General features: G+C 39.8%; 1 protein-coding gene across 1 annotated transcript in view; it reads right to left on the bottom strand.

The window, feature by feature from the left end:
• Window positions 1-597: 597 nt before the first annotated feature.
• The window catches only part of SLC30A4 (solute carrier family 30 member 4), a 28894-nt gene continuing 15641 nt past the window's right edge, over window positions 598-13850 (bottom strand). The window contains exons 4-8 of the mRNA XM_065412333.1: window positions 8124-8277; window positions 7652-7853; window positions 7244-7349; window positions 2442-2576; window positions 598-752 (exon numbers count right to left, since the gene is read on the bottom strand). Coding sequence (XP_065268405.1) covers window positions 598-752; window positions 2442-2576; window positions 7244-7349; window positions 7652-7853; window positions 8124-8277 — 752 coding nt within the window. The remainder of the gene's footprint in view (window positions 753-2441; window positions 2577-7243; window positions 7350-7651; window positions 7854-8123; window positions 8278-13850) is intronic.

Genomic DNA, 13850 nt, shown 5'->3' on the forward strand with positions numbered 1-13850 from the left:
ATGCCTGCATTAAATCTAAATTTCTGGTATGGGTGCAGTAAATTCTATATTTGGCAATTTTCTGAAGACAGTTTATCAAATGGTTTAGCTAGCACTGTATGCACCACCTTCCAAGATAATATATTAAAAACTGTATTACAAAAATACTGTATAACTACTTTAGGGATCTTTAAGTGTTATGGACCCCTGACGTAATCAACTTTTAAAAAGTTTTTAAGTCAAATACTGAATTCTTTATGCTCCATTTGGAACGCAGGTACATTAGTGGTACACAATTGACAAAGGACAATATTGAAGTGTAATTGATGAGGTATCTGCAGAGCCATATCACAACCTGTAAACAATATTGTGGAAACATCTTTGTCTGAAAATCATATCGAACTGACAATAAATGGTCAGAGCGAGAGAGAGCAAATACATTTATCTGTAGGGTATCTCCTGCACTTTTTGCAGTACCAGTTCTCCCTCTGGCATCAAATACTGGTACAACTCCACACATAAGGGATTCCATTCAATCATGTTAGTTTTTCATTTATTGCTCTTTAGTCTTTGACTACAAGATAAAGAATAAGGCAGCAGTTCCCAAAATGTATGAAATTAGGCACTGGAACTCTGACAACTTGCACAGGTTTTGTTTACTTCATGCTTGTAACTCTGAAGCTGGACAGAGCATTTATACATTCCAAATGTGTTCAGCAGCAAGTGTCTGGCCTTGGACTGAACTTCCTCCCATTTACGTGAACTTCCTGGAACTGGAAAAGGAAGAAAATTATCAATACATGTCATCCTTCAAAAATCTGACAATCTACCTGTTTCACTATGCATTACAGCTGGCATGATTGCCCCATTATCGTGTGCCCTTCAGCCCTGATCCTGCATTCAGATCCTTAACGCTGATAAAAATAAGAATCTGATAGTCAGCCAAAAAAATCAAGATTTTTTGTCTATGCTTTCTATGGACAATACAAAAAGGGATTAATATGATAAATACATTACTGCTGTATTATATAACATTATACATAACTGCTAAACATAAACCCTCATGTGTTGTATTGGACAGATATCTGCTGTTTCAATTTAGCTGAAATATATGGGCCCAATGAGTAATGGTGTTAACATAGCCCAGTCACTGTCCAACATTAAACAGATTTAAACAAGCTTCACGGTTTGGTATACAGAGACCTCAGCCTGCTTACTATCATGGGAAACACACCCTTAAAAATCCTTTAAACTTTTTTATGAAAGACACCAAAAATAAGAAAAATAGTTAAAGCATTTGAAAGGTAAAATATTAAGTAAGGCGTTCATTTTAACAACATCCCTTGTCCCCTTCCCCTTTAGCTGGATAAAGTTTTTAGAAGGAAAAAGGCCCTTGTTTGACAGTCTTTAAGATAGTTTCAAAGAGGGTAAGAACTGTCCTTTTTGAGGAAAAGAAGTTAGTTGAGATGGGCTGGAGCTGTCATTGCTCTTGTTGTTAAAGTCTGAACCCATTTCCTAAAGACAAAACAAGACAAACACACACAAAAGGGGAGAGAACAGAACAGCAAAGATACAAAATGCAGCTTCTGTCTCTGGTGTTGACTTTCACTTGCAACCTCACCATTGGAAAAACACAGGCACAGCATACGGTCTTACCAGCCACTCCGAGACCTAGCAAACCTGTACCAGCATCAGGCTGTCCTGGCCAGGCACTGAATTTCTGGTCATAGGCTTACAACAGTGTTGCACATAGGCCGCGGCGTTGAGTTTTTCTTTTCCCTGGGGGTGCTCCATCCCTGCTCTGCCCCAAGGCTCCACCCACTCCCCTGTGCCCCCCCTTGCTCTGCCTCTTCCTGCCTCTGTTCTGCCCCCTCCCCGAGGCGCCCGCCTACTTGCTGCTCTCCACCTCCCCCACGCCCCTCCCCCAGCTACCAAACAGCTGTTTGGCAGCCCCTCCAATCAGCTAATCGGAGGTGCTGCCTAACAGATATGGCTGGTGGGTGCTGAGCACCCACTATTTTTTTCCCTGAGTGCAATATCAGACTTGGGAGGGCAGCATGAAGCCCCTAGAGAGGTCTGTATTGATTTTTTTATACAAAGCGTCTTATGTTGTTTTACCGCCTATTGTGGGAAAACTGTGTTTTTTTGTGCCAGCAAAAAATCTGTGCAAAAGCATCAACTTTTTCCTTTTTAATGAATCTGATCAAACAGTATTTGCTCCTGATCTTTCCAGCAGTGAGTTTTCTTGCACAGTTCTTTATAATATACCCATGATAGGAGAAGTTTTATGTATTTTATAAGCAAGCCATTTTCTATGCAAAGGATAGTTAAAAGCCTTGTTCCCAAAATGCATACATCACAGCTCAGTTTAATCAGAAGCATAAAGACAGAGTCAAAGTTCTTTCTGCAGCTAAAGCTTATCTATAGCTGTATCATTGTAGGTATACTATGCAGTTACTTACCTAATTGCAAGTGGACTATGGCAGTAGTTTTTCCTGCTGTGAGAGACCAAACATTCAAATCTTCTATTGAATAAACATCTTCAATTTTCATTAAGTCTTCTTTAATGCGGTCCACATTCAAATGCTTTGGAACCCCTACAGTATAAGAATGAGGGGAAATTAATTGTTTCTAATTAATACACACACTGACTTTCAAAGTAAAATATTATGACAGGTCACAAGAAGACAAACAAACAGTTCTTGTAACATTTAAAGTGTCTAGTGGCATCTAAATTATCAGCAAAGAACATAGGAATTGCCACATTGAATCAGGACAGTAATCCTTCCAGTCCAGTAACATAGGAACTGCCCTATTGGCTCAGACGTGGGTCCATCCAGTCCAGAATCCTGTCTCCAAGAATTGCCTTGACCAGATGCTTCAGAGGAAAATGTAAGAAACCCCATGGCAGGCTTCTATGGAATAGTCAGTCACCCCTGACAGTCTCATTCTACCTCCTGCTAGCTAGAGACTGGCTTAGATCTTGAAGCACATCCCTTCCAAAACTCATTTTTTGTGTTTACTGTCATTACTCTGGATATTCTTGTTCTCCATGTAACTGTCCCAACCTTCTCTGAATCCTTCATGTGACAGTGCTGTGCACCAGATACTTCAAAGGAAGGTGTAAAACCCCCTCATGGTGGACAATTATGCAATAATATGCCTCTGGGGAAAGTTTCTTCCCAACCCAAGAAGTCGGTGGATGTTTACATCTGGAAGCATGAGGATTGATATCACTTATAAATATTTATTCTAGCTAATGTAACTGCAGATATTATTCATGTAACTTTCTAATCCTTTTTTAAAAATCCTAATATGTTCTTTGCCACAAGATCTTATTGAGACCGTGAGTTTCACAGGTTAATTATATGTTGTATAAAAAGTATTTCCTTTTATCGGTTTTTGAAATTTGCTGCCTTTTAATTTCATCATGTCATGGGGGGGAAAAATAGAAGCACCAAATGACCTTCCTACACCAGTCACTAAATAATTTACAGATCCAACATGCCACATATTAATAGCCTTTCTAAATACTCTTTGCCTTTTTAACCTACTATGGAAGCTTTTTGGTCACACTTTATATTAAGATTCCATTCGTAAATAATTTATAAAGGTTAATAAATGATTACTAACATTCTATGAACATGTTACTAGTTAGAAACTGGAATTTTTGTCTCATGGAAAGTCTCGACATTTCAAAATTTTGTTTCTGTTCTGAATCAGAATGGAAAATCAAAATACTTTTAAAAAATACATGGAATGAACAATTCCAAAAATTTCAAACTGGAAATGTCAACATGAAAATTTTGGCATTTTTGATCAAAATGATTCAACGTGTTGAAACATTTTTTCCTCTTGAAATGACAACTTTTATTTTCAAATAACCCTTTAAAATGAAAAAATGTTTCAAATTCACCTTTTGAAAGAAAAAGCATTGCTTCATTTCAAAACGTCAACTTGAAACAAATTCTTCAATATGATTCTCACAACTAGAAAATTGTAAAAATTGCCAGAATGAACAATTTCTCATGAAAGCTTTCAATTTTGACAAAAATTATATTTTCCACTGGGAAATTTAACCAGCTCTACATGTTACAGACATGAGGAGTATAGACGGTGTTAGAGATGATTATAAGACATGATTACAAAAAACTTTTGATCTGTTGGACTTTATAACAACCAATTTAACCATTTAGTAAAACATCTATTAATCGAGTATTAATACTTCATAAACTATAAATGGAAGCTTAATATAATGTGTGACCAGTTTTTTCATGGAACTCATTCATTTTTGTTCCTCTTCTCTGAACCTTTTCTATTTCTGCTCTCTTTTTACAAATAGGATGACAAGGATTGAGCAATGTTTTCATTGATCTATTTCCATTGACTCCTCTGTCTTTCAATTCAAGGGTTGTAATTAATTGAGAACCCATCAATATGTAGAAGTAATCCACTATTTTGTTGATGCTCTCAAAAAAACTGTTAGAGAAACATGATTTTCTTTTATACAAGACGTAGTTTTGTCCCTACCATGTTTATCTACTGTAGATGGTTATAACTCTATATTTTTCTAATGCTATTTTTATATTTTTCCAACCAATAATCTTCTTACTATTAAAATAATGCCCATAACCATCCCTAGCACCTTTTTAAAATATACATATAATATAGCTACCCTCCAGTCTTATGGTACAGTAGCTGATTTTAATTATATATATTTAGCAATGCAGCCACTTCATTCTTAAGTTCCTTCAGGATTCCTATATGAATTATCTCTGGAACTGGTGTCTTGTCGCAACTTAAATAACTAGTTTGTTCCAGTACAGGGATCGGCAACCTTTGGCGTGCGGCCCATCAGGGTAAGCCCCTGGCGGGCCAGGCCAGTTTGTTTGCCTGCAGCGTCTGCAGGTTTGGCCGATTGCGGCTCCCATTGGCCGCGATTCGTCGTCCCAGGCCAATGGGGCCTGCAGGAAGGGGCTGCAGGCTGAGGAATGTGCCGGCCACGGCTTCCCGCAGCCCCCATTGGCCTGGAACAGTGAACCGCGGCCAGTGGGAGTTGCGATCAGCCAAACCTGTGGACGCGGCAGGTAAACAAACTGGCCTGGCCCGCCAGGGGTTTACCTTGACTGGCTGCGTGCCAAAGGTTGCCGATCCTGTTCCAGTATCTCCTCTTTTGAGAGCTCAGTATCTAAGGGCTTGTCTCCACTTACCCGGGGATCAATGTGCAGCGATCCATCCATCAGGGGTCGATTTAGCGGGTCTAGTGAAGGCCCGTTAAATCGACCGCCGATCACTCTCCTGTCGACTCTAGTACTCCACCGGAACGAGAAGCATAAGGTAAGTTGACAAGAGAGTTTTTCCCATTGACACAGCTCGGTGTAGACACCGCAAAAGGTCGACCTAAGGTACGTCGACTCCAGCTACGTTATTCACGTGGCTGTAGTTGCGTAACTTAGGTCAACTTAGCCCCGTAGTGTAGACGTGCCCTGAGACTGTCTCACATTTATTAAATGCAAAGAGCAGCTCTAGAGTGAGTAACTCTCCATTGTCCTTTCTGGTGAAGGCTGTTGCAAAGTTGCTTACCTGTTAAATAAGTAAGTGCCTGATGGCTGTTTCTGCTGCATTTCTTGCCCCAAGGAGCCTGGGCCTAAACTCTAATCCCGCACATTGTGCTGCCACTAGACCGCTCCGCCAATTTTTAAATCTATATTAAAAAATAGAATCTAGCTGCTAATATTAGGTAATCACATATGTTTTAAATTTAATATTCCCACTTTAACAGTGTGGCTTAGGTTAAATGTATTTTGAAAACCTACCCAGCCCCACAGATTCTGATGTTTAGCAATGGTCTCTGGCAGAAAAAACCAATACAAATTCATATCTACGTTTTTGGAGTTGCTAAAATGGAGTGCAAAAAGTTCCCAAAAGTACACGAGATCTAAAAAGTACCTTTCATCACTTGTAATAATATAGTTAATTCAGACATATATTCATCACAGTCAGGCGACCTACACGAACAACTAGAATTCAAATGTAAAATCTGATATACATGTTAGTTGTCTTATCTATTTTCTTTGGCTAAATCTCAACACCACTAACCTGGAACTAATTGAGACGTCTTAATTGTAGGCACAGTTCACCGTTTTTGCCCTGTCGATGAACCTTTTATTTTATTTTATTTTATTTTACTTTATTTATTTATTAAGGAAGAAAAAACATTTGACAATCAAGATTGGTGAGGCCCTGTTCAGAGTTTTTGACTTGAACCATAATTCAACAAAGCAGAGTGTCAGATACCCAGCAACTTTACGGCCATGTTTGCATTAGCCCTTTCTCCCTAATACTTCCCTCATTGATACCATAGTTGCATTTCCACTAGGGGTAGTAACAGTCGGACTGCTAGTTAAAACAATGCACTGGAGGCTGCTGGCATTTTAACCACCATGTTGTCTAGATCTGCTTCGCACAGGCTAAGAAGACATAATAGTTAAAAAGCAATGACCAATCTACACCTGTGCTTCCACTGTTGCTACCACCAGTAGAACTGCACCAATGGTGCAATAACCATGGTGGGAAATTTGAGGGGGGAACGGGTTAGTGTAGACACAGCCTGTGTGTACAGCTTTTTGATCCAGGTTTGTCTCTTTGTGTTTTGTAAGCATTTAATTTTCAAGTTAAAGTAAAATGTGGAGTCAGATGCTTGGCTATGGCAGAGAAGCATATAGTACAGGATTGGGGCTGGAGGAGGGAGCATGAATGGGTGCTGCAAATTTCAATTTTGCCTTCCAAATTCTGGGCAAGCTGTGTGCCAGGCAGGCACCTAGCAATTTGACATAAGTTAAAGTAGCCTGAAGACTGCTCTAAGTTATACCAGCTCCCAGTGACCCCAACGGCTTAAACAAAAGTGGGGCAAAGGGAAGCCACAGCCATGCCCCCTATATAGCAGCAGGGAAGGCATAGGGCCATTAAGACACCTCTGTGCCACTAATAATCCCCCTACACTGGGGCAATCCTCTGATGGCTGGATAAGTTGGCTCTGTGGCCAGGTTCTGCTTGTGGTGCCATGTAAATGGTTGTAACCCATCCAAGAATCTGGACCATGATGTCTGTGATCACTTATTCAATATGATTTAAATATACGGAGTGAACATTTTGTACAACAGAGAAATAACAAAGAATTAGCCATTACCACAAAATGTAACTTTCACTGCTATCTGACATGTAAAATTAAATAAGAGTATCACAGAATTCATACAGATCTTACCTTCCAGTATAATAACGCCTGTGTCCCGTATGATTCGGACTGTTGTAAAAACCACAAGTATTGAGAATATGTAAGTACATATAGGGTCAGCAATCTTGTATTCTGGCTGCAAGGTACAGATTAAGAGTTTGTAAGGAAATAGGCTTCTTGTAAAGATTCAAAAAAGACTTGGTCCAGTAAGATTCAGCCACTTTTACCTCTCACTTTATTTTATATTCTGTTGAAGAATATTTAGAAAATATGTGCATGGTAGCGGTCTAATCTTTACTCATTTTGGATGAATTTATATTACTAAAAAACAACAACTAACACTGAATATTTCTTTATCTTATAAAAAAGGTCCTTTAATCTAGTATAGGAGTTAACATAAGAAATATCCACAGTCACAAAAGACTAGCAACGTCCTACCTTGAAACGTATGATGTATGCAGCTACAAGCACACCAATACTCTGTACCAAGTCCCCCAGGGCATGTACAAATGCTGCTCTCACTGCAAGGCTGCTGTGTCCCTGGCTATGCCCGTGGGCTGTGTTAGGAGTATTTGATGCAGGTACTTGGGAGTGTGAATGGGAATGAAGGTGACCTGACTGATTCAGTAGAAATCCCATTCTGAAAATGAAAGGAAAAGGAATAAGAGTGAGGCGATTTATAAATATTATGACCAAAGGATGGAGAAAAATATTACATTCATTACTACTGCATGTCTCATTTTGGGAGCATGAAGAGACCCAACAAACCACGCTAGCATACAAATAAAATTCCCAAGTGATTGAGACTGATTCAATAAAAATAAATATTACAGACTGTGAATGAATTAATCTATATATTATATTTTGTAAATGTATACAAGGAATATCAATGTAGGGAAACAAAGCTTACATCAAGTTTACTGCAACGCCAACAGCTGCTGTAATGAGCATTATATCTCCATTAATTTCATAGTCCATATGGATAGTTCTTTGAACAGCTTCATATAAGAACACCACCATTAGGATATATACCAGCAATACACTAACAAGGGCTGACAACACCTCTGCAAACAAAAAGGGAACAACATTACAAGAGTGACTTATAGATCTACTATATCCTATTTAAAATTTCATTTGTCGTTTTTTTACCTGGCAATAATTGATTTTCAGTAGATTCTCATGCCTTAATATATGTTGTGAATCAAGTCAAATTCAGAAGATACAGTCAGCAAACAGAACAATTTGTGCTAATCAGGTAATACACTCTCTCATGTCAGCTTTGTTCCTGGAAATATATTTCCTCTGTTTAGGTCAAAATGTCTAGGTGGGTTCAGGAGATTCCCAAGCTACTTGGAAGCTGTGCCTAATGCAGTTGCAGATAAAGGCCTGATCCAATGTGGCCAAAGGTAGGAGCTCTGAAACCATAAGTCTGACCTGTTTGTAAACTAGACACAGTTACTTTTTAAATGTACACTATATCAACCTGAATATTTTGCATGAACTATTAATTGGTGCTGTATAGTTTTAAAGATTTCTATATGCACAGTTTTGTGCTTTAGATAGAGACAAAGACAAAAGAAGATGATAATCACTGCAGCATAGTACAAAATCAGAATACATACTGGGAGCAAAACACTTGAGAGCTGTGTATATATTATTTATTGTACAGTCTTGTTATAAAGTGTTAAACGAATCTGCTGTATTTCCTATGATATGCTGTTACCTAATGGCTAACGAATCTCTACTTTTCAGAGAGATAAGAGTATCGTTAACCTTGATTGTATTGCATTTTGGTATTGTAATTTTAAATAACTGGCAGGGCCTATAGAGTTTGTATATGAGTGCTTTTCATTTATTCTAAATAAAAAGAAAATTAAAAAAATGAACAAACATAGGAATCAAAGGGCCTGATTCTGCAGTGCCTGGCAGCTTTTGTAATGATTATGCCAGTACCAAGCGGGTGTAAAACACTGCTATTCTGATCTGGTGACATTATACAGCCGCTTTACGAAAGTGTTAATGACACACAAGATGCAAGAAAGTGGAGCATCAGGCCCCAATCCTAGACAACAAAGATCATGCAAGATTTTGAAGTAGCTCTTCCAACTTTTAAAATAAATTTGCTCTAATATATATAAGTTACTGAAAGGCCCATTCCTTAGGGTTTGGGGACCCTTTAGAGATTTCTGTTTTATGCAAATTCACATCCCAAATACTGAGTGTGAGCAGCAGGGCTTGGCGCATAGGGCCTTGATGGGGACTAGGGAGGAAGGAATCAAAAGCTGTTGAAGGCTGTAGCATAATTTAGGGACACAGTTCTTTCCTGTCTAAATTGTAAGCCCAAACTGTTTAACCATATTGGAAGTCTACCATGCTGTAGCTGCAATAGCCAGCCCAAGTAGCCAGGCACTGGACGGATGTAGAGAGAAAAATCTCCTTGCACACTGAAGCTATGAAGTGTGTCTGCAGCCACTCCACAGAGACTGCTTCAGTGGGTCCTGATGCATCTTTCTTTCCCAGGAAGGGAAGAGGATGGAAGGATCTATCCAATGGAGGAGTCCGCTCAGCATTCTACCACATAGGGTGTCTGCATGCTCCTACACAGAGCCTTGCACAGAGGAACCTCACTGGTGTAACTGCCTGGGGGACTTCCTCGGAGGAGGAGCAATTAGTGTGTAGTACTGTAATTCAACTAGCCTATAAAACACGGAGCTGATTATCTTAGAATGTGCATTTTATAAGATCCACATAGGCAGTTCTTAGAATATCTGCATGTTACTGTAACTACAGCATGAAGAACTCAATGAGAGAGGTTTGTTCTTTACATTCTTTTGTTGTTGTTTTGTTTTTGGGTTTTTTTTGTTCCTCCTGATTCCCTGATAACAGAAACTGTAAACAACCTGTGTTACTTTGGCACCATCTGTACGACAATTTTTCCCATATTAGGAAACAGGATTTAAAAATTGTTATTAAAATATGTTTGCTGTTAACATAATTGCTTGGTCTCAACAACAGCTGAACATTCTAAGCCCCATCCACACAGGTTTGCACCACTATATTAGCAAAACAGTTTTTACAGCAAAGTTAAACTGTTTCTTAAAAACTGGTTGAAACTGTGGGGGAGATGGGCAATTTAACTCTAGCCAGGTTACATATTATTGGAAGCAATCCACTGCTTCACAATTCCTTGGAATTTTGTTATAATTTTGTCCTCTTCCTTGTCCCTAGCCTCTGTTTGTCAGAGGATGGAGATGGATGGCAGGAGAGAGATCACTTGACCATTGCCTGTTAGGTCCACTCTCTCTGGGGCACCTGGCATTGGCCACTGTCGGTAGATAGGATACTGGGCTAGATGGACCTTTGGTCTGACCCGGTATGGCCATTCTTATGTTCATCTGTAATGTTATTACCTGCTCAAGGAGCTTAGACTGTCAGTAAAGATAGCTTAATGTTACACACAAAATAACTAGGTTAAAAGAACATTATTAAGGTTGCAGAGTCAAGCACTCAGAAGTTGGGGAATTAAGTTGCCTGTGCAATCTTAATTTGCCATCCTTATTTGTATGCATTATAATACAATCTTTAATGACATGATCATATGCTATTTTTTTCCCACAGGACCTCTGCCTAATTCAGTGCACAGGATGGATGGTGTTCACTTAATAATCAGCTATTCGGTATTTTGTTTTCTCCTCATTGTTCAGTGTATGGCCACAGGCTTTATTTACTGCAAAATATTCAGCCTGAGGCAGATCCCTGGCATGGAAAACTGGTCAAGTCTGGCAAAGTTTCATAAGTAACTGAAAACGGGGTCTTATAATGGGTAGTGTTGGGAAAACCTTACAAGATGGTGCCACCAGACCAGCCTATAATGCATATAAATCTGCAGGACTGTATGCATGATTTGTATCATTATTATTTGTAATAATTAAAAATGTCATTCAGGACTGCTGATAAAATCTCATTGTCAGTTAATGACCAGAGCCTCTATCTTTCTGTATCAACACCTCAAAGATCAGAGTTGATATTCATTTGTTCTTCGAGATGTAGATGTGTAGCTGTTATTTCTTTGTGTTCCACACATGTTGCTATGAATTCTTTCACAGCTGGAGCAAAATTCTATCCTCAGATGCATAATATACTCCAACAGTGTTGTTCTTTGTTGGCATTTGACAGCTGCCTCAGTTCTCCCTATGTCTTAGATCTGTCAGCATGTACAATGTTTCTTTGATGGCTGCAGAATGTATTGTTTCTACCAAGGAATTGTCTTCATTTTACTCATTCAACACGATAGTAAAAAGTGTCCTCTGAAAGAGCTTTTGATGTCACCAGAATCACTTGGTCCATAGGCTGAATTTTAAAATCAGGTTGGCAGGAAGAAACTCACACCAACGCACTCAGCTGTTCAGTTTATCACTGCCTGGATAAGAATCAGTATTATAAAGCTCTAACCAGGCTCTGAGAGGCAGCCATCATGATCTCAGATGATTTCAGAAAGATACCCATCTTAAAAAATCCTGTCGTTATCCATGGAGTGCTTTATGAAACAAATTATTCATGTTGATGTCCTTAAAACAACATAGTTTCATAGATTCGTCAGTCATGTGAAATGTTGGCATATGAATCACATTCCATTACCATACACCAGCAGAGTACTTATTATTTTTGTTTTAATTCAAAGCAATTTTCTCTGTAGCTGCCTGAAACCAGTGCTTTTCCTGGCAACAGATTATAATGAGATCCCTTTCTTGCTGGCAATGTAAATTTGATCTGGCTGCAATCCTTCATTTCTCATTAAATTAACCAAGCACTGTCTAAATGGATCAATCAATTCTGTAGCTATTGACATAATCTCACCAGCAATGGAGAGTTGTCAAATTCTCTATCTATGGTTAAATCAGTTAGCTGAAAAGGGACATTTCCACTTAAATCATGGATAAACTGAAGTACTTTTGGTTTTACAGGTGTAACCCAGGAGTCGGCAACGTTTGGCATGCGGCTCGCCAGGGTAAGCACCCTGGCGGGCCGGGCCAGTTTATTTACTTGCTGACGCGGCAGGTTCAGCCGATCGCGGCCCCCACTGGCCGCGGTTCACCATCCTGGGCCAATGGGGGAGGCGAGAAGCGGTGCTGGCGAGGGATGTGCCGGCCACGGCTTCCCGCCGCCCCCATTGGCCCGGGACGGCGAACCGCGGCCAGTGGGGGCCGTGATCGGCTGAACCTGCCACGTCAGCAGGTAAATAAACTGGCCCGGCCCGCCAGGGTGCTTACCCTGGCGAGCCGCGTGCCAAACGTTGCCGACCCCTGGTGTAACCCATTCCAAACTTGCATGTTCTGTCCATATTTCATCCCCATTTTTCTAACCATTCTAGGATTCTGAGTTTATCCACTTCCTTTTCATTGCTGCAAAGAGAATTAAGCCTAAAACACAACATACATTCTGCATTTAAATAGCGTTGGAATAGATGATAGCAGTGCTAATTTCCTCTGAAATGCAAACAGATAATCAATAGTGCTAATGTGCTAGATGCCGCTGGAATCCTTTTACAAATGAAAATGCTCTCTCAAGTATTGGAAATTCAGAGCTCCAAAAGCTGGAGTTATAGAAATACTGTTAATTGTATTTGTAATGTTGCCAACGTTAATATCTATAGAGGTAACCTAAAAAAATAACAAAGGGGTAGCCGTGTTAGTCTGGATCTGTAAAAGCAGCAAAGAGTCCTGTGGCACCTTATAGACTAACAGACGTATAGGAGCATGAGCTTTCGTGGGTGAATACCCACTCCTTCGGATGTATGTACAGAGCTAAAAAAATAAGTGCAGAGTGCATCAGTTTAAGAAGCCATGAGCTGGCTTGAATGCATATTTTCAGCTTTTTTGAAAAGGGTCCTTTCTATTCAGAATCCGTGAAGCTCACTCTCTTTTGCTGGATTTTTATTATTCGCTGCTCTCTCTATATAATATCTTTCATGAAATTCAGACTAATGGTGAGGTTAAATTATTTGATAACAAGGTTCTTAATGTATGTAAGCAGAGTCAGGATGAGCTCTACCCTGACATCTGGTGGTGAATTATGGCGAGTGTGGAAAAGAACTCCAGGGGCTGATCTTGTTTGCATAGGCACACCCACCCGCCTGGCATGAGACAACAGCAACTGATAGTGGTTACTTTGGATAGGGTGGGATCCCCAGTTTCTCTGTTATTGGGGCAGGAGGAATAAAGTGTTGTTACCCTGATTATGTGAATCAAGGACAATGAAACTGTTTTATGACAGAGTGTCTCACCATCACCTAAGTAGCACTCGCTAGACAAGGGACATGGGTTCCACAACCCAGTGAATGGAGAGAGGATGGGGACAGGTATTTGTACCTGATGGTATGGGTCCACTTTGAGGGCTTGAAACACCAATTGCACCACCTCCTTTCTCCACTGTTGAATGTCAGAGCTAACTTTGATTCCATTAGAAGTCTAGTTACAGGCTGCTGAGCTGAATTCACTTTGGGCCAATGGTGCACCAGCACTGGGGCTCCCCTACTATGAGCTGAAATCACAAAAGAGCTAAAGTTATTTGTTAGTCTCTAAGGTGCCACAAGTACTCCTGTTATTTTTGCGGATACAGACTAACACGGCTGCTACTC

Source organism: Emys orbicularis, chromosome 10, assembly GCF_028017835.1.
Source record: "Emys orbicularis isolate rEmyOrb1 chromosome 10, rEmyOrb1.hap1, whole genome shotgun sequence".
In the NCBI taxonomy this organism is placed as follows: Eukaryota; Metazoa; Chordata; order Testudines; family Emydidae; genus Emys; species Emys orbicularis.